Consider the following 22323-nt stretch of genomic DNA (forward strand, 5'->3'; position numbering starts at 1 on the left):
TAGATAATAAATAAAGTCAGGGGGAAAATATATCTATCAAGGATAGAATGTGTAAACAAGTATGGAATTTAGGTCAATGCAGTGCGAGACTGATCTATTCTAGGTAGTGTATTTCTTCATCAAAAAGCTCTTTACTTCTCGCTTAAATGATGCCACATTTTGGATCTTCCTGATGCTAGGAGGAATTGAGTTCCATATTCTGGGGGCAGCTCCTGAGAACGCTCTGTCATAAGTTTTTTCTTGCGGAAAAAGGCTGGACGAAGTAGAAATTCTTCAGTACTCCTCGCTGGTCGATTCCCACCTGATAGCTGGATTTTCTTCGCTAGGTATCCTGGGGTGTTGTGGTGTAACGCTTTGTGGGTGATACAAGCTATCTTCATTTGGATTCTTGCTTCATAGGGAAGCCAACGTAGAGTTTTCAGGTGTGGTGATATATGGTCGTATTTCCTGGTTCCGGTGATAATTCTTGCCGCAGCGTTTAGGCATGCTTTCAATGGTGCAGTGGACATTTTTGGTAAGCCCGCTAAGGTGGAGCAGCCATATTCAATCCTAGAGATAACTAAGGATTGGATAGCCAGTTTGAGATCCGCCTCTGAGATGAATGGTTTCAGTTTTCTTAAGTAGTTCAGGTGGAATCGAGCATTTTTGGCCATTGAGTTGATGTGGGCTTTCATGTCTAAATTCTCGTCCAGAGTGATTCCTAGGGATTTCGCTGACTTGATTAATTTTGGGGTGCAGTTCAGTGCAGTCAACACTTTCATCCATTCCTTTATTTCCGTCCGGTTCCTTGCTGGTGAGATTAGTAGGAACTCCGTTTTGTTGGCGTTAAGCTTCAGTTGGTTAGCAGTTAGCCATTGCAGAGCCATTTTTAAAGCCTTGTTCATTCGTTCCAAGTCTTTTAGGGAAGAGATCTTTAGGTATATTTGCGTGTCATCTGCATACATGTGATACGATATCTGTGTTTTTTGGAGAATTTCTGTAAGCGGCTCAACGTAAAGGTTAAACAGATCTGGGGATAACGTTGATCCTTGAGGGACTCCGATTGAGATAGGGCATGGAGGTGAAAGTGACTGGTTGACCAGGAATCGTTGTGATCTGTTCTGTAGAAAAGAGATGAACCATTTCAGCACAGTTCCTGACAGACCCATCCTGTCCCGTAACCTAGACAATAATGCTTCGTGATTTACGGTGTCGAAGGCCGACGACAGATCGAGGAGAATCAGTAGGCATGCTTTGTTTTGGTCAAGTGCCTGTAGCGCATCGTCCACAATGTGGAGGATTGCTGTTTCAGTACCGTGCCCTGCTCTGAATCCTGATTGACATTCATCAAGCAATGAGAACTTGGTGATGTGTTGGCTTAGTTGGTTCTGAACGCATTTTTCTATTAGTTTGGCCAGAAGCGGGATGTTAGTCACAGGGCGAAAGTTGTTTGGGTCAGATTTATCAGCTGTGGGTTTTTTGATTATGGGGGCCACTTGACCAGTTTTTAGGCAGTCCGGGAGGATCCCTTGTGATAGTGAGGCATTCACGATTTCGGTCCATATTGGTATCAAAACGTGATTGATTTCTTTTACACATTTTGCAGGCAGGGGGTCTTGATAGTGATTGTTTGGTTTTATTTTGGTGAGCGTTTTGGCGATACTGTGCTGGTCATATAGTTCGAACGTCTCCCAACTTGCCTCATTTTTTGTTATGGTACTCTCCCTTGTAACGGCGGTAGGCATTTGTTCAGTGGGAGTGTTTGTCACGGCGTCTTTGAGCTCCGCTTCTAGTGATTTCGCCTTCTCTGTGAAAAATGTAGAGAATTCTTCACAATTTAGGGTTGATTTTGAATTCTCATGGGCAGTTTTGGCTAATTTATTTGATTGTTGCTTAAGGATTTCAAAGAGTTTTCGTGGTCTGTTTTTGGCACTATCCAGTTCAGACCGTATGAATTCCTGTTTTGATTTCATGATCATTTTGTTGTATTGGCCTCTAATTTTTCTGAGTGCTTTCAGCTCTGGGGATGAAGGGTGTTGTCTCCATTTTCTTTCGGCCATTCTCAATTTACGCCTTTCTTCATTTAGCGATTCGTTAAACCATGGATTTTTTGTCTTCTCCGAAATATTTTTCAGTTTTAGAGGCATGGCGTTGTTGACAATAGTTTCGACCGTTGTTATATAATGTTCGGTCAGTTCGTTTACGTTCTGCCGATTATTATGAGGTTTTAGGTCTCTTTCACAGCTTTCCACTAGTAGCTCTAAGTTTGCGTCTCTTGTGTCTCTGACCCATTTTTTGGTCTTGAGGGGTTGTCTGGTTGTGCCTTTTTCCATTATAGGTATCGTGAATGTTATGGCATGATGGTCCGACCAGTCGCATGGTGTTATAGAGAGGATTGCTGTGTCTTTGTTTCGCGCGATAATCCAGTCTAACGTCGCTCCTTTCGAATGAGTGGGTTGTGTGCATAGTTGAATAAGGTTCAGTTCAGCAAGGAAATCTTTCAGCGAATTGACCAGTTTGTCGTTGTGGTCTTCCCAATGTAAGTTGAAGTCGCCGAGAAATATATTATTGACGCCGTCATTCGAGTTGGTCGTTATGATCTCCATTAGCTCCTCTGTAAACTTTTCACTGTCTCCTGGAGGATGGTAAAAAGAATGGAGGTTGAATCTTTGTTTGGTAGCTGTTCTGAGACTAAGACCTAGGTATTCGCTCGATTCTAGGGGGTCGGCTTGGATTTGTTTGACCTCAATATCGGATCTGTGAATACAGGCTATGCCTCCTCCTACCTTTATGGGTCTATCGAGTCTCAAAATGTTGAATTGGGGTGGTACTAGGAGATCCATGATAGGGGATGAGGATTCCGTAAGCCATGTTTCAGTAAGGACTGCTAAATCAATGTCCTTGTTGATGATGAGGTCAGCTATATCCGATGCATGCTTCGTTGCCGACCGACAGTTGAGTAGTAGACATGTCAGCGGTTTTTCTTTGTTGCTGAGGTTTCCGTCCTTATTCTCTGTGGCTGTTAATAGTACCTGTTGTAGATTATGAGGGTTAGCTGATCTATCATTCTTTCTCATAGTTCTGTTTGAGTCGAGTGGTACTGTTTTGATTCTTTCCTCTCTCTCGTGTTCCGGTATTTCATACGATCGTGTTAAGGCCAGAGTTTCCTCATTAGATAGAGGTTTTGCCCTATTCGGTCTGTTGTCATTGTGTTTCAACTGCCCGATCGTTTCGTTACTCTTTCTTTGTGAGCGGTGTATCACGTTTTGGATGTGCGTGATCTTGGAGTGAATGTTCGTCAACGTCTCCTCAATTTTTTCCATTGCCTGTGAGGTATTTATGGAGATTTGTGCCATCTTGTTTATAATTTTCTGGAGCATATTAATATCTTTCCTGTTCTGGTGTGATTTCTTAGGGTAGGCAAATCTATTGATCCGGAGTTTGTATTTTGTTCGTCTCTTTATTGGATCTGTTCTTTTTTCCGTATCCCTTTCATTTGTAGCCCCTGTTTGATTGTTCCCTCCGTTACTATTGGGGGTGTCGTCATTGGTCGCTCCATTGTGTGTTGTCATGAGTGCGTTTGTGGGTGACGGTCTACATGGTGTTGGTGTTATACTCAAGGGAGGTGTAGGGGGGCTGGTATCTTCTCCCTCGTCCACTTCTTGGTCGTCGTGGGGCATTATTCTCGAGCTAGATGTATGCTCTGCCAAGGAGGCTTCTTCGTTCCTGAGTGAGGACGGCTCTTCTCTTTGGGGTCTGTTCTGTTCATTGTTAATCTGATTGATAAATCTCTCCGTTCTTTCTGTCGTGTTCTCAGGCTTGGATCTTGCTATCTCAGGTCTATCTTCTCGTATCAAGCTTTGAGCGTGGTGTCCCCTGTATCTAAAGGCTCCACTGTTGTTATCATTAGTGACCAGAGAGTCTCCTGGTGGAATCTGGTGTAGTTGGTGTCTTGGGTCTTCAACTGAGTCTTTCATTATTTGGAATATCTTGGCGAATTTCTCCAGTTCTCTGTTTGCTGCTTGTATCAACACTATACCAGATTTGTAGATGGTGATACTTAGTTCTGCTCTGCATCTGTATGATGGTGAAGTCGTCATTTTTATGCCATGAGGGATGTTTGTAGATGTTTTTATGGCAAGCGTCCTTGAGAAGGTGTTGCGCCATTTTGTTGTTTTATTCGTGTAGAATATGAGATCATTCATTGAAGCGCCATTAGTTATATTGAAGTATAGGTCCGTAAATAGTATATCTTGGTTTTTTCTCAAGGTGTCGTGTTTAAACTTTTTAGCTGCATTCTTAGATAGATTAGGTGGGTATTTTATAGTCTGAGCTTTCACGCCTACCGTCTCTTGGTATCGCCCGCTCATCCTAGCTCTGTGTAGCACTTCTTGGTGTGACTCTTTCGTCAGCTTGCTTCAGGGTATAAATGTAGCAGGTCTTCACGTGACTCTTTTTTCGGTTGTTTCAGGGTATGAATGCTGCTGCTGATGTTTTATTCCCCTTCTGTGCTTACTTTCTGAATCTAGTCTTGTTTTATATAACAGTTTGCTATGTGAAAACTTCCACTCAGTTTACTCCTGGTATCCTTTTTGTCAGTTTCAATTCCAGCTGGACACATTTAGAGAACTCTTATCTCACTCGTTATCTTCTCAGTTGTATTCTTAGGGTTGTGAGGTATAGTACCCAGATATTGTAAGATGGCTGCTGTCGGGCTGGTTCTTGTGGGAGAAGACTTTCTTTCTTTCTACTACTACAGTTTTGTCCTTCTTCCCTGGTCGGGCTGGTTCTTATGGGAGAAGACTTTCTTTCTTTCTACTACTACAGGTTAGTCCTTCTTCCCTGGTCGACTGTTTTTGTTCCTTGTCGGATATTTCATAGAGGTGCTAGTTTCCCCTGTTCACGGGGTGCTCTTATTTTAATTATTAGTAGTCTGTTCAGCTGGAGTACTCGAGTACTTAGATCGGTTATTAAAGTTCGCGTCCGATTTTGGGCGCCATTTTAAGGTCAGGCAGGGCACAGTGTAGACTCCCGCCTGACTCCCTCTTCCTGCTTGTACCAAAAAGCAAATAGGATAGGTCCCGCCTCGCTCACCGGACCTCCGCGGGCCTCCGCTTTGGACTGCAGACCAGCTCCTGTCTTCTGCATGCAGTTCCCGACGTCCCCGCCGTTGGCTCCGTTAGGACGCTCGCCTCCGCATGCACTGTCCGGCCCGGCTCCGGCTGGTGTTAGCTTGCTGCACGCTGTACTTCCCTGCAAGATATGGTCCTCGTAGTAGATCCCTGCCTCAGCGCCTACCCGGGGGTCGTCTTCTTTCATCGGCAGCTTCCACAGATGGGCAGTTCTTCTCCGGTGGCTCTCAGTCCTTCAGGTCAGTCCGCCATTTGCTGACTGGTCTTCTGGGTTGCAGTTCTAGAGCGCTCGCCACACTGCTTGCTCCGCTGTTATAGTCGCTTTGCAGTTCAGAGCTTCTTCCCGTATGTTTTGCAACGGAGTTTTGTTCGTCTTCTTCTTCTTCTTCAGGGTATTTCTGGGATTTAAACCGGTTACGGTGATCCCTACCCCAGGAGCTCTTTCACAGAGCTCTCATTCGGCGGCCATCTTCTCCTTCTCCCAATGGTAGGAGAGGTTGCAGACACTTTGAATGGTTGGACGACATGAGTGGAGATAGACTTGTCCTCTTGAGTAGCTCCTTGGCCGAAATAATTAGATTTAAGAGCCAACTCTAAGAGGAGTTTGAGAATTCTTCCACATGAATTGCTTATGAAAATGTGTGCAATTTAGAACACTTCTGGTTATCAGCAAAATAGACTGAGTTACATGTAGTCTCACAATCACTAGTTAAAACAATACCCTTCTAAAGCTATGTTTGTTGTATTAAAATAATAAATTAAAACAGAGTGTTATGGATATTAACCATGAAAAACGATTCTTAAGCAAGACAAAAAGCAAGGCATATATCCCTCACCTCCAGTTCAGAGGTTATGATCCAGGGGATCAAACACTGGTACACAAAAGCACCCTCGATACAGGGAGTCTTCTCTTGACTCAGATGACCACTGTCCACTGTCCCGGGCAGTGTAACTCAAAGAGGAAATTGGTTCTGAAAGAATCCTGGGCTAAACATCAGTAGAATTCAATAATCCATTAGGGCAACTTTCATTTTACTTGATCATCAAAAGGAAGTCAGTGGCAAGTGGGGTTGGATCTCAGCAGCTTGCATCCTAAGGTTTCCTACACAGCACATTTCATTCCCTTTCATTGCACAGCATTCAACATGATGGGGGTCAGAGAAAACTAGTAGATATGAATGTTTGCAAAATCTTAAAAAAGACTTACAGAACTGTGTTGTGTGCTTGTTTAAACAGATCATTAATATTTATTTGAAGACATTAAAGTTCTGTTTGAAATTGATAATGGTCATCTTACAGAGCAAGGATGTGCAATGCTCCTGGTCCATTTGGAGGGTGCCTTAAGCTGAGGGGCACTAGTAAGCTTGACACAAAAATGTTCTGAAGGGGTTTGAAAACATAACGACCCTTCCAACAAATATACTGTTTACACACCAGGGAGCATGACTTTCTAGAGGTTAAATAATAGCTAAAAAGCCTAAGTGACGGCAAACAGATCTTTGATGGTTCCTTCCATGCAAGTGTAGCTCCAACTATGTTTCTCTGCCTTTTACCATAAACAATAACACCAGACACGTGATTTCCCATGCAGGAAAAGGGACAGTTGGGATGACTTAATGAATGAAATATCTTTTCCCATGTTTAAATAAAATTAACTGATTAAAATGGCATTGGTCAAGCCACTGAGTGGTGTACATCCTGATTCACAAAAAACGTAACATGTTCACCAGAAGTTGACAAAAACAGCATTGACAATAGTTTAAATCTAACCAGTTCAGAAACTGATAGTACCAGTTAATAACTACATTCAACACACCAAAGTACTTTATAAAGTGACTAATACCACTAAACTCCAATAATTCATACTATTTTGAAGTAGTCTGAATGTTAAGTAGTTTCCTAGCAGCATATCCTGGGGTGCTGTTTGCCATTTCTGCGCTGAACCAGCAGCACAACCAGATGTCTGACTTGACATTTATTATTTCCACAAGCTTAGACAAACTTACGGTGCCTAGCAAAAACGGTCTTGTTCCCCACAACGCACCTCATCCTAAGGAAGTGATTTTTGAAGGAAGACGGGATGTGATTACGAAGGAAGACGAGAAAGAGTGGAGTGAGAATAATTCAATTGAGAAGCTTTTTTTAAACCACTTGTCTTCTTGGCACATATTTTTGATCAGTCGCTGAAGCCTATTGATACTCCTAGGGGGTTAAACGAAGGTCTGTATGGTCATTCTGAGGTTCAATGCCTTCTGCAGGTTCTGAACAAACCATCTCTGGTAACTGGGTGTGTGGCAGATACTGGGGTTCTGGTGAGTTGGAGCGTTACAACCGAAAATGTGACACATTCCTTCGTAATGAGTGGTCATTTTATGAGGCTCCCGTAAAAAAGCTGTAGGGGAGAGAGAGAGGTTGGTCGGTCCATCATAGCCCTCTCAAAAGTTAAATTACACAACGAAGGTATGATGTTATGATTTGGTGTTCACCTTTGAGTCTGTTTGAACAGACTCAGATAGAAAAAGGGGAGTGTAGGGGATAATCACCAATTGAAGTGGCATGCTTCATCATTGGGTCCTGCTGGAGGGATTAGGTGCAATACCCAATGGGCATTCTTTAAGGAGTGTGCAAGTCAGAGATGCTATAGTGGTCAACAGTACTGGCCTGCACTGGCTATCAAAGGTGTTGCCTTATTGTACATTCCACTTTGCAGTGGCAGACAAATATACTGGCTTTGCTGTACATTCCACTTTGCAATAGGTTTATAGGTGCACTGTGGCATGCTGTCCCACTTATGTTAATATCAGAGGCAATTGGCTGCACGATTTAGAAATTATAATGCCTCTGATATACCCGATACGTGGGATGGACTTGCATGTGACATAGTGGCAGGTGTACTAACCATTTTAATGGTTTAACAAACAATGTACTAATCAGTTTTTCAAACTCCTAAACTGGGAATCCAATGGATAGCAATTTTCATATCTGGACGCGACATGTTGTAGGCATCCCTTCTAAATACAGAATCAATATCTTATGTATCAATGACTTGCAACTGAAATCTGGTTGTAAAACATTGAAAATTTACTGACTCCTCAAGGGAGGTGGTAATGCATTTGCAAAAAGGAATGAGTCCCCTTCGTGAAAGTGAAAAAAAAAAGTTTGTTGACGACTAGGCAGTGGTAGAAATGACCACTGCCTCTCTTCAACAAAATGTAAAAAGAGATCTTTTTTTAACTCAGCCCTGTTTCCTTTAAGACAATCTGGCTGCATTTAAACAAAACGTTTGCTTATTTAAAAGCAATCACAGATATGGCAGTCTGCTATACTCAAAATACTGGTCGCAGTTTGCAACCAGTATTTTATGACCATGTAATTTGTATGCCTGGCCATATTTTCCATTGCCTCATTTACTTTCAATTTAAACTTTTCTGCTGTACTAACGCACTGAGACCTAGACTCTTTCTTCCATTTTGTTCAGACAGAGCTATGTTGATCACTAGTGACGTGAAGTAGTGAAAAGTAACTCTATTTTATGATGGCTGACTGCTTGACAAAGGATGCAGGAGGACATGTTTCCACATGGTGCCCAACAATCTATGGCCGGTATACGCCATAAAACATGCTTATTTTTGTACATAATTTAAGAACAATATCATTGGCTATACAAATCACATGAGCATCAAAGGTTGACTTTAAACACCATCAGTCATCTCAGCAGGCATGTAGACAACAGATTGCCTTTACAACTCTTTAGGCATACATCTTATACACAATAGGGTGGATAAGGTTTTTTCTGTGATATCAGTGGATATATTTACATGATTATTGTGCATGGTGTCAGATGTATATCAAAGTATAGAGAATGAATGCATAGAAACTTAAAAAGCAGTGATGACAGCCACATCAAAGGGCGGCCCGTCACTGAAATATGCGGTTATTTTAGGTACACACCCGTAATTTGGGAAGGTTGCCATTTAGGAATAACTGATTACCATTACCTCTATTGAGGCACACATCTTATAGATACCAGTGTGGATAAGCGTTTGTCTGTAACATGTTTGAAGATTACTAAAGACCATCTTACAAAAAATAACAATAACATCCAGTTCAGCGAATTATTCAGATTATTCGCTAAAAAACAATTATATCGGTGTTAGTGGAATATCTATACACAAATTATGTAAACCAAAATGTGTGACAGTTTTCACTTAAAACGAATGCGAATGGAGAAATCAATTAAAAAAATGTGTGTGAGGTAATATTGCCAGGCATGCAAGTGTGTATCCGTGAAGTAGTTTGCGTGTTTCCAGGGTAATGGAACAAATGATGTGGGATTGATTGAGTTGGCCAGAGGTCAGACCCTCCATATAGACTCCTACTTGGTATTTGTTCAGACGATTCTTCAGCATCCTTGTTATCAGGTGATTGAGATAATAAGTATGGTGGAATAACTTCTGAGCATGATCATCATCAATCTCTGCACATTATACGCTTGAGATACAATTAATGTTGTGTAACTTGGCTCAGTACTAGTGCTTGGGTGTACAATTACTGATACCACGTACATGGACTAAAAGTCCGTAAAGATTGGGTAATAACTTAACACTTGAGCACAGCTAGGAATGCATATTATGGTAAAGGGGCATCTGCATGATCACGAACCACTGGTCATCGTTTGTAATTACCGAAAATATACCTCATAGACGGTAGTTCTCAATTCAAGACAAACCCGCTATGACACACATTTATAAGCACTAAACAGATGTGCACAAAAAATTGGTTATATTAAGGTGTGACTTTATCCCTTCATCATTGTTTTGTGATGGGACCCTTTGTTTAACAATTCCTTAATCGCTACTGTCAAGATACGCAATGTTGCTAGTTCAGAGACCCCGGTTCAATGGTGGTGAGGAGGGTGAGAAATGGGTAATGTCTAACCCGAAAGCTACAATGTATATGGCACCATGGATGATCAACCAGTTAATTCTTACTTGTTAACTAGACAGATGACACCATGCATCCACACTATGATTAAATGGAGTGGTATGATCTCATTCACTCAGTTGTTTTCGCATTGGTTATTGTCTTTCGATGCACAGTTTACTGCACAACTAGTGACGTTTACATGAGGATTTCACATGCTAAGCGCATTGTTCTGATTACAATTTTGATTGTTACTGAGAATTCACCGGATGAAGTGCTAGCGAAGCAAGAAATGCATTGGATGATTGTGTAAAGGTGGTTAAGAAATACAAAGAATGAAAAGATGAAATTGCTGAAATAAAGCGGGTTATTGATCATTCAGACAGTATTATAATAACTATGAAATTAATAATAAATCTAAACATCCTTAACAAAAGCAACTTCACAAGTTTTCTTTTTTAAACTGGATGTATATTGAAATATATACAAAGCAGGGACAGGAGCATGGACAGTGGAATCCACAGGTGCAGTTATTTGTTTGTTCACTTTAGTGTCTGTTGTCAGTTCTGAGGTTAAATGCCCAGACACAATAACAAATCCAAGACAACTAGATAGCTGACTGGATATTTATAATTTTATAGTAATCTTTCTCTAATTACACTGTGGCCTGTATGTAATAAGAGCTAATCTCACAAAATACGGACAGCTTTGGTGCATGGTGTGATCTGCCTGGCTTCCTTTGTTGCCCCTCTTCCTCCTCTGTGACATGAGGTTGAAAAGTGGAGAATTACTAGGTAGACATCGAAACAATTGAGTGAACAGTCATCAGATCCCACAAAAAAATTGCTTAACTGATTTGCACAATGGAGATGCTGTTCTTGGAGATTAGATGGTCAGGAGAAGGCTTCTCTAAAAGATCAGCGTTTACACAAATTACAGTTTTGTGAATCAATTGGTCTGTACAATTAAATATAATTAAAGTAAGAAGGTATTATTTTTATGGTAGAGAGCCTGCGTTCAACTGATACCTCCATAACATATTCTAGGACAACAGAGCTCCATACAAAGGCATAGAGCCTGTTTAATGACACAATTAATCTTTAGGATTTGGTTACAAAGCCCATCCCGCCCTCCCTCCCTAGATCAGTATTTTAAAAATATTTATATGTAACTGCACTGTAATGGTGAGGGTCTTCTACAGGGGTTCTCAAGTCTACCACACCTAGGTTGTCTTATGGCCATTCTTCCTGTTTCTAGTTGACAAACACAAATGTGTACATTCAATAGAATTCTTTATACTTTTGAAACCAAATTTTCGCATAGTATGTATTATATTAACTCAACACTCACCTTTTGTTTGTGAAAGGACTTCCTGAGGAGGGAACAGAGTGCGAGAAGATTGTATCGTTCATGCTGGTTACAGGTCTAGGCGGCCTAAAAAAATGACAATTACCAATTCCTTTAAACTACGTCAGTCTTTGCATATTTCGTAACTTTAGTATTTAACACTATCAAGCAAATTTACTAGGAGTTCACTGGTTTCATGAACTATGTTTTAGATATTTCAAATTATAGATCTGGTCTGGTGACAGCATCACACGTGTCTTAAGCCCCTGCGGTGACCAAAACAATCTATTCAGCACCGGCATCACCACTTAAGTCTCACAGTATTGCAACAAATATCAGTATCCTTTTTTAGGCAAATGTATACGGTTATGGACATGTTCATATTTTGGGATAACAGTACAAACAGTTTTTTATTAAATAATTATTTTTATTAAACATGATCGGCAATATTCAGCATTGACAATCATGAGCACAAGACAGTACAAGAACAGTGCAAAAATAACCAAACAGACTACATCAGATTATAATTGCATACTGAGACCCCTTTGTTCTGTGTGTTTTCCCAAATTTCATGACAGTCTGTTTGTTACTTTTACAGTAATTTTAATATTAAGCAACTTACAACCACTTAGGAACTATGTAAAAAATGGTGTAAATTCACAGACTTATGGTGGTTTGGAAAGCTAACTGGATTTTATTCAGCCATCTTTTTAGTTTGCAGACCCTTGGAAAAGAATCACCAGACCTCCTAGAAGAAAAGGTCTAAATAGCCTATAACAAAAGATATGCTTGGTAGCAATATTATTCCATAAAGGACACAATGAATGATTCTAGAGGGTGAAGAAAGAGTATGCTATAAAATGCAAGCTCTCAAATACTGTAAAATTCAGGAACCTCGTTTGAAAGTTTTAGGACTTTACAGATCAACCTAATAGCACAGTTAGAGGCACGCTATTTTAGAAACCAGGTTAAATTGTTTATGCCAATTTGTATACAACTCTAAAACTCACTGACAATACTTAAAGGAAAAAATATTAATATTAAGACACAACAAAAATTTAGTTGGGGATTTTGTACACATCTATGGAAAGTGGATCCTTCCTAACCACTTTTGACACGCTTGACAATTCTGCGCAGGATAAACTGTTATTGAATTTGATTCAATTTCAACAAATGGTTCAATCTTCATAATCAACCATACAACATTTTTTGTCCCTGAAGCTTTGAACTTTTAGTTTATATGCACTGTCATTCAAGGTACTAAATAGTAGTGGGGCCTAAAAAAATGTGTTGATTGTTCTTCAGGATTTTTTGTTTGAGTTGAGCGTAAAAAACACTGAATAGTTCAGCACCCATGTAGCTTGCTGGAAGAGTTAATGTTAGCTCTGCCTCCCAATGTGTGTTTTTGTTTAGAAATAGGTCAAACAACAAGTACTAAATGGTTCTATATTGTTAACTTGCCAGCATGTGCAGAATTTGCAGATCCTATTATGAACAGTTTTGAACTTATAGCATTCGACCAAGAGTGTAGTGAGTTGTGGTGGGGGGTGGCTTACTGAAAACACAATATTTAATTGGAAAAGCTGACTCTCTTAGTGTGGTAGAGGGTCACAATTCCTGATTTTTGTAGTAATAACTTAGAAACAAATGTTATCTAAAATAGCTTGGATAATGTTCCCTGATAAATACAAAACTATCTGTTTTCATCAAAAAGAATATCATAACACAGCTTTCAAAAGGCCACTGAATATTAATGAGACAATCGTTTTTTTGTTGCTGTATGAGCCTAGAAAATTTGGAAGGGAGAGTCGGTCGAAAATAAGATACCCTCGCAGAGTTTGTAAACATTTATTAAATGCTGATGATCTCTGCTCACTCTACAAATGTGCAAAGCTGCCAGGTGCAAAACCAGACCAGAGATACAAACACATAGTACTCATAGGGAAGCACTGTACTTACCAAGTATCACTGTGGCAGCAGTGACAAAACAGAAAATACAATAGTTAAACAAGTTAACTGCAGTTTTGTTGACAGCACTTAACTCTGTGTTAGTTGAATATTTGTTTCACATTGAATCACAGCTGAAAACTCTAAACGTAGGCGAGCAGGAGTTTGTAAGGGGTTTAGCCCTTGCAAAGAGGTTAGTTCAAAGGAGGCATTATTGTGATGCAAATGAGCTGTGCAATGAGATTCATAGGCTAGCGACAAATCATTCACAGAAATATGAAATATCAGATTTAAAATAAATATCCTTTGGGACTGGGGTGTAATTTTTATCGCCATATAGTAGTCTATGTCCAGTCTGTGTTAGAATACATCGGGAATTTTTTTCCAGAAAACAACCGTATTTCCACACATGAAGAATATATGTGTTTGACAACCATATAACACACAATGATTTGTTCATAACAGTGTAGGAAATATTTTTGACTTCATACTGGCAAATAACTTTCAGGCACAGATTTTGCTAGCGGTGGTATCAAATCTATATTTCAGCACACTTTCTTACATTGCACTAATTCCAATGGAAAATTAGACATTGCTGTATTCCTTGACCAGTTACACAATTGTAGCTAATGCCATGTATAGCTTGCAGTCAGTACAATGTATAATGTTTATTCAGGAGGTGCAAGAAAAAACGTTGACAGCCTATCTGCTGAAGTCGCCATATTCAGTATTCAATAGAAAAACTGAAATAATATTTGTACTGCACATAATTTGGGAGGTATTCTATCAGATTTCGATAAAACAGTTTAGAGAACAAGCATTTGCAATGCAATAGGTTTCACATTTGTGAGAGTTTGAACTATTGGTTTTGTAAATTATATTGTTTTTAAGTTATGTTTTTTGTTTGGAGAGGATGTATGTTTGTTGTGGTGGAATTATGTGGTTTGAATTGGAATTGTGAGCTGTGAAATTGTGTTAGGTGGAACTCTGTGGCGTGTAGTGAAATTATGTGGTATGGTGAATAGATAGGGGTGAGAGTTGTATAAAATAGATAGAAAAGTAAGATTGAGAGGGATAGGTAGTTTGTGTATGAAATGGTAAATGAAATCTAAATAGATAGAGTAGTAGAAATAGTGTGTGAGAGAGAATGAAGGGGAGAGAAGGTTATAGACGCATAAAGAGGCTGTATTTGAGTACGCACAAGATGGAGAAAGAATTGGAGGCGAGTGTGCGTTTGCGGTTTTAATTTTTTGAAAAGTTATGGTAAAGAAACTGTGCTGAAAGACCTATAGTGAACCAATATGAGAAATGTTGGTTCAGTGTGTTCTTGTGCAATGGAATTATGTGGATAATAATTATGTGGTATTAAGTGTAGTGGACGTATGTGTAGTGGTGCTGTGTGTCGAGGAGTGGCATGTGTTGCATGAATGTATGTGGTGTTGCATTTATATGGCATGATGTGGAATTTTGTGGTGTGAATTGGATGTATGTGGTGTGTAGTGGAATTATGTACTGTGAAGTGGAATTTTGTGCAGTGGAATGGAATTGTGTGAAGTTGAATTGTGTAGCATGGACTTGTGTGGCACTGAGCAGAATTATGTTGAGTGGAATTATGTGACATGGTGTGGAGTGTATTTGTGTGGAGTGTTGCTATGCGGCATTGATTAGATTTATGTGAAGTCTGATAATGTGCTATTGAGTGGAGTGTAATTATGTTGTGTGGTATTGAATTGTGTGGCACTGAAGTGTGTGGCATGGTGTGGAATTATGTGGAGTGTAAATATGGGGCATGTGGTGGAGTTCAATTTTGTTGAGTGGAATTATGTGTAGTGGAATTATCTGGAATTGAATTGTGTTGTGTGGAGTGTAATGAAATTATGTGGCATGGAGCAGTATTAAGTGAAGTGGAATTATGTGTCATAGAGCAGAGTGCAGATTTGTGAAGTTGAATTTGTTGGGTTGGGATTATGTGGCATGCAGTGGAGTGATGTGGAGTTAAATTGAATTGTGTGGTGTGCAATTATGAGGTGTTGAAATGTGTTGTGTAGTGGAATTATGCGGAGAGTCTTTGTGTGAAATTGCGTGGTACTTAATTGTGTGGCACTGCAGGGAGAGGGTTCTGCGACTGAACCAATCAGTAGTAGGTCAAATTACAGGTACTGTACCACATTATACCATACAATACTTAATCACAACATACCAGACTATGCAACACACCATGTTGCACATTACAAAACCTCATCATATAACCCCACCCATACAATTCTACACCAGGCCATACTACCACATCCAAAACTGCAAACTGTCTCTTTCTCACCACACCAGTCTCAGTATTTAACACCAGAACATACAGAACCTTTCATGCAATAGATCATGCCATATTATCTCCTATACCACTGTATCATGTCATTGTACATTGCAACACATAACACCACACAGCAACAGACCCCACCACATCATATCATATTTACCAAGCAAACTTAAACCTTAGACATGCAATACCATCAAATGCATAAGACACCATTCAAAATCACATAACACCGCAACACTTAAACTCACCTCATTCTATACCTGACCATAAGGCACCAAAGCATCTAAGACACACCACACAAAACTACACTCTGTCTCATCATAGAACAACATGTCACTATCCAAAATCACATCATCCTACTTAACAAAACACACCACATCACACTATTCTACGGCATATACCACCTAATACCATACAATGTAACACAATAACGCACCATACAAAACTACCCTAAAACACACTTCATCATACCGAACTCCACATCATACCATACTGCTCCACATAACATTACACTACATCATATAACACTAGATAGTACAACAACAGCATGCACACCACATCGTGCTACACAAAGCCACAGCATATCAACTCAAAGAATCCAACATGCCAGTCACATCACACCATCTTACTAAAATCACAACATTCAGCAATACATCATACTATTCAGTGGCACTTCAACCTAAAAACGCTATGTAACTCGACTGGCTTCCGGTTCTCACAAAACCCTCCCCACCACACAAAGCTGTAAACAGATACCTGGAAGATGAGAGCAAGAAAAACAGAACTGATAACTTATGCAAGTTCGCCAATGGAAAGCTGAGTGGTTATCCATTAGTAAATTAAATTCAGAGTATCACAGGATAAACTTTTTGTCTCCTTCTTGTGCAGCCTCCGGAATTTATAAATCAAGGTCAGTTTTGTGGCCCCCTTCATTCTACAGAATCAGAGTGACTAAGAGTCTGGGTGAGAAAGGGTGGAAGTATGCTTGGAACTCCGCATTTCACCTACATCTCTGTGGCTTCACAGAGTCAGTGCGCAAATCCGAGTTTTCTTCTTTACCTTGTACTTTAATGGAAATAAATACATGGATTTACCATATTGTTACGTTCTGTTAGTCTATCGAATGTCCTGGGGTCTGGAAACAGCAGCAGCAGTAAACTATGTGCAGGGCAAATTTAAAGCGCAGTACGCCACATATGACTGCTTACTGTTGTAAGTATCCACAGAGGGAGAAAGGATTAACAGACTTGTACACGCCTCAGCCCAAGTAAACAGAGGCAGGCAAAGAGTGGGAGCTGCTGGTGGTGGTGGGAGGGAGATCACAGTGCGAGGTCCTGGTGTCGGCTCTCTGCCGTATACTAAGAAACCCATAGCTGCTTTTGTGTCAGGAGGGGGGGGGGGTCCTAACACAGGAGGGAGGGGGAAAAAGAACAAAAACAAAGAGGCAGCAACGAAGGGAAAGATAAAGCGGGCATAATATAAATGCAACAAATGATGTCTAAACATGACGGACGCCGTGCTGATACATAAGTAGAGAGAAATGAAAATAAAAAGAGTCCGTGGGAAAAAAACAAATATTTTTTAAAACGTAATACCACATGTAACAGGGGCAATCGCCTGGGAGGGCCCAAAATGCGAAAAGGCGGGACTCATTTGGTATACCCACCAAATAAAAGCGGGCATTTAAGACGGGCACTAATAACAGCCTATAGAAAAGGTGGGAGGTCCTTGCACTACATATACTAGCTACACAATGCCACGCAGAGCAGTGCATGCGCGCTGCGCTAGAATTGACCTAAAAAAGTTCAAAGGGCACAAATAATGCACTTTATATCATGAGATGATTTAATGATTCCTATTCCATCACATACTAAATGTCAAAAACAAAACATTTCTGTCATCAGACAACATGTTTTGTCCTCATAAATCCAGGACTTCTTCAGGGCAATCACACATTTCTTGATTATTCAGTTTTCAATGAAAGATTTTTAACCTTTCAAAATTTCAGTTCATATGCTCATTTATGAAGCGCCTGTTTTGTGCATCTCTTTGACAGAATAATGAAACAAATCATGACAGAAGAACCATTATCTGCATTCTTTGAACTTTTTCTGTATGCTGAATTATGTATATCTAATAGTTTGATTTTAGCCTTGCACATTCTTTCTGAACAGATGTATACACTTTAAAAATGTTGCCTCTCACGCACCGTGATTTCAAAGTCTACTCATAATACTGAAATCTACATACCCTGCTGGTGCGAATGGACATTTTGGAATGGGATTTACATGATCACTCATTTAAAATGAAGTATGCTTTTTATGAGTGATTGGGTCTGTCTATTCAACTGTATTCTTATAATTATCCTTTTTTAATTGTTTATGAATTAACATTTTTTCACTTTACCCTTCAGTGCTGAACATGATTATCTAATTTATTGTTTAAAAACTCTTAATTATTTATTTATTTATTTATTTGTGACATTTGATTAAGCGCGAACAAATGCCCGTAGGCGTCTCAGCGCTGCGATTTTTGCAAAAAAAATTAATTTGTATTTACTGAAATCCCCATGAACTGCTTTTGGCTGAGTCAGCTAGAAATAAATAGCAGCTAGCAGAAAAGAAATGGGGGCCAATACCATTACGCACATTTCAGTTAGAGGGAAGATTTGCCAGGGTTTTCTGGAGGACAAAAGGGGGATCGGATGCCCCGGGCAGCCAAATGTCACTGTGTGCAAGAAAGGACAACAACTAAGTTGGTCACTCAGAATCTCTGCTGATTTCTCAGGTGGCCTAGAAAAAGAGATGGTAAGACCTCTTACTCAAGTTTGCAAAGTCAGTATAGTGTCAGGATATGGTAGCAAGCTTATGAAATCAAACTGTTCCTATTCTGTCTGTACTTTCCATGGTTCAATGATAGTACTGTTTGCAAACATGCATGCACAAGACATGATTAGTGACAACTGGCGCCTACTGTGACACATGGCCCGGCAGTCCTTTAAGTGTCCAGCAGCAGTGGGTAGTTATTTTTTAGCCCCCGCTCCTCCCTTAGAAACCTTTCTTCTATTACTGTAAGACATGCCAAAGATTCTGCTTTGTATCTTGAAAAAGAGGTGCAGGTTCTAGTTCCCCTCAAATGAGTCTTATACACCTTGTGGTCGGAGGTGTACATTATAGGCTGCTGAGGGCCAATCCATGACCTGGGGTTCAGATTTATTTTGAACAAAAAGAAATGCAATGACCTTGCAGTGCAGGTGTGATTCCCCTCATTGTCCTCTGGTTTTGGTAGTACCTGTTTTGATATATTGCAAGTGTTGAAACCTAACAGCTTGTCTTAGGAGTTGGTGCATTGCTGCCCAGGTTGATCTGCTCTTTCAGAGATTGGAAGGGAGGGGCAACAGTTGTCTAGTTTACCTCTTCTGGTTTGAAGTTGAAGGATATTACCTTGCTGCAGCCCGACTCTTGCTTGTTTCCCTCCTTCTACCGTTAAGAGAAGTACAGATGCACGGATATGGGTTGGAGCCGTCATAGCACTGCCCAAAGGCTAGAAATGAAAACTGTAGGATATATGTTCATTACTCCCTCACCCTGTTCTGCGACTGGAAAGGAAGGGGACTCCACATATGTATATCACGCCTTGTAGGTTGTTCTTAGAAGTTGGGTCTTTGTTGGCAGATAGATGTTTTTCCACTCCCACCCGACCTGCCAGTTTCATTTCACTTTGGATTTAGAGGATGGAGCAGCCAGCCTCACAAGCGTCTAATATTGCGTAAAACTCTGGAACAGCTTTAGTTAAGACATTAGTAACTTTTCCATGAAGCTGTAGATTGAGAGGAGTTTAGCAGCAAGGCAGTACTTGTCTAGTTTCAATTAGCAGTTAAGGCAGGAGCATGGTGCTGAGGATGTCAGTCAATGCTTGCTAAACCTTCAACCCAGAGTCTGAGTTCAGAAAGCATTCTCATTGTCCAAGAATGCCACATACCGTCGTGCTAGGTGATCAACAACATGCAAACCCTAATCCAAAAGGAGAAAACTGATGCAGTGAGACAGTCTCATTAAACAAAGTGCCAGGCCATGCTATGGCAAGAATTGCATCTCCAAGAACTTGTAAAGGTCATAGCATGATTTGCATATTTTTGTTTTCTCCACATTTTTATACCATTGCTGTCATTCCACGTTGCATGTCTCTGCTATTCCCTCTGTAGATGCTTCACTGTAAACCTGGTAAGAGAATTGGACTGTGCGACTCCTCTGAGACCCCAACGGATACGGGTAGCCATGAGGATAGGTATGTGCTGCGCAATCACGTTAGGTAAGGGCTTGCTGTGTCTGGGTTTATGGCTGCTATTTGTGTGAGCATGTATATTAGCTATTAACCAGGCACTGTAAAAATGGGGTTCTTCGACCTCTAGATCCTGCTCAAAACAAGAAACTTCATTTAAATTTAATGGACAGGATGCATATTTCTGATGCTTTTATCACAATGAGGGTGCAGTGAAGGTGTGGTCCTCAATTGTCACTTGAGGACTATGGCACCCCAGACAGCAGCCGCCCCCTCTTAGTGAGCATGCTGGAAGTGAACCCAGGGTAATCATTGCAATCTGTAGTCCTTTGCTTGAGCACAATATGAACATTAGCGTGCCTTGGTGCTGCGGGTCACCTGCCCTTTCCATTGCCTGCACAGCCTGATGTTGATATCATCTACTGTAGGCACAGCTGCAGAAACAAGCTTGCATTTTATTTTCATTTCATTGCTGGCCTGTTGGAAGTCCTTCTTCCACCCAGAAAAAGCCAACTGTTCTTTGTGATAATCATGGAATGGTTTAATGAGTAGCTCATTCACCTGCAGAATAAAGGCTGCTCCCTGTATCTCATCGTGCTACAGAACATGTACTGTGAGAGATGCTGTTCTGTGAGGAGACCTGAGAAGCTAACAAGCATGTAATTGTATTACCTCACTTTAATCTAAAGGACCATTTCACGAGAACTATATGGATTAACAGTTAGAACTGTGTTAATTGTAGTTAGTGCAGAGTGGATTAAAGTTCAGACTGATTCAGACGTCGCATGGAGCAGAGCAGGAGATTTAGAAAACTCTCTTAATGAGAGAGCTGTCTTTACCCTTCCCTTTGAGGAACCTCATATGGCTGTCCCCTTATTTATATGACTCTGATTGAATTGAACTTCCTATTATTTGATGGATTCATATTTGATTGATACTGCTCTGAATTTACCTTCTGTAAACATACAGCCATTTTTAAACCATTATGGTTTGAGGACTTAACTATTCTCTGTCCTTCTGGCGGAGTTTAATGTGAATCCCTTTATTTGAAAGTACTGGTGTATTGAACAGCCTCAGTTGTTAACTTTGATTCATCCGATAGCGCTTCATGTGGCCCGAACTTTGCACAAGATAAGGTGCTAACATACCTTAAACATAGATCAATTCTAGGCATTAGGGAAACCACTGCCAGTGTTTTTATACACCCTTGTTAATCTCAGAACTGGTCTTGGAACAAATTTCAACCAGAAGTGGTATTGCACTGACAATTAATTGTTCTCAAACTCTGCTCCTTGACTGTATTTTAAGGAGCAGAGTTTGAATCAAAGGTTCCTTCTTTCATCTCAGACATCTGTTTCCTAGATATTGTTCACCACGTCTTACGTATATGTCGATGCCCCTTACAGACAAGCAAGTATGCACCAGGAATCTTGAAAAAAATCCATGGTGATGTGCAGAAGCTTTACAATATAGAAGGCAAATCAGGGAAATACAAGGCATGTGGGTAGATGGTGGCATGAAATGTACCACTATAAAAACTCTTTCACTCTGAATAATCTCTGTGCAAGGCACAAAGATGGTGTTGGGGAGACACATCGAGCTACCCATTGCTCATTATTGCATCTACCCTTAAGAGTAATTTAAAGTGAAACAAGGTGAAATACAGGTAAAGCAATGGTTACTTTTTGACGAGGGAGGACATAAATTTGATACTTACACAATATGAGCCAGGTTTAGAGGTTTTTCGGGCTGGTCAGGGAACATTGGGTGCAAAGGTTCACGACTGGAAGCACAGCTTAAAGACTTGCTAAGGGCATTGGTTAGCTTCTTAGCAGGTGATTTCTGGGAGGAACAAGGAAGGTAGAGGTAATCCAGGCAAGAATACAAGGTCAATACAGTTATCACAATAAAACTACAGGAAGCGAAAGAACAAAAGGCTGCTGTCCACACAAATGCCCCAGTACAATCTGATACAAATAATCAACTCCCCCATGCCCACTGTAGAGTCTTTCATTCAGAGGATATCCCGCCTACCAAAACCCAGTGTTTCTAGCCTACATCTTGTCATCAAAAGAGAGTGACCACCTTCTTTAACTTGAGATGCCACGAAAATATCTCCCTATAATCATGAGCAGAATCAAAGTCATGAGGCAAGAAGCTCCCACTGTAGAGATAAACCTTCTGTGATTGGAGGTGGATAAAAAGCTGGAAGTATCTGGATGTTGGCCTTTCGACGCCTTAATACAATATTTTTAAATCGGGCAACCAATGACCTAGGATTACAGTCTCCTCCTTATGCCTTACATTTGTTTAGGAATAATAAATAATACAGACATTAACTGCAAGTGCTATTACTGAAAGAATATCATAATTAAGTAGAGAGCTAATTAAACAGTATATAAT

General features: G+C 40.3%; 1 protein-coding gene across 18 annotated transcripts in view; it reads right to left on the minus strand.

The window, feature by feature from the left end:
• The window catches only part of DTNA (dystrobrevin alpha), a 658854-nt gene that overhangs the window by 226987 nt on the left and 409544 nt on the right, over positions 1 to 22323 (minus strand). For all 18 annotated transcript variants that reach the window (XM_078687336.1, XM_078687334.1, XM_078687333.1 and 15 more), the window contains exons 9-10: positions 21638 to 21762; positions 11385 to 11468 (exon numbers count right to left, since the gene is read on the minus strand). In XM_078687336.1, coding sequence (XP_078543462.1) covers positions 11385 to 11468; positions 21638 to 21762 — 209 coding nt within the window. The remainder of the gene's footprint in view (positions 1 to 11384; positions 11469 to 21637; positions 21763 to 22323) is intronic.

The sequence above is a fragment of the Lissotriton helveticus genome, chromosome 4_1, assembly GCF_964261635.1.
Source record: "Lissotriton helveticus chromosome 4_1, aLisHel1.1, whole genome shotgun sequence".
Classification (NCBI taxonomy): domain Eukaryota; kingdom Metazoa; phylum Chordata; class Amphibia; order Caudata; family Salamandridae; genus Lissotriton; species Lissotriton helveticus.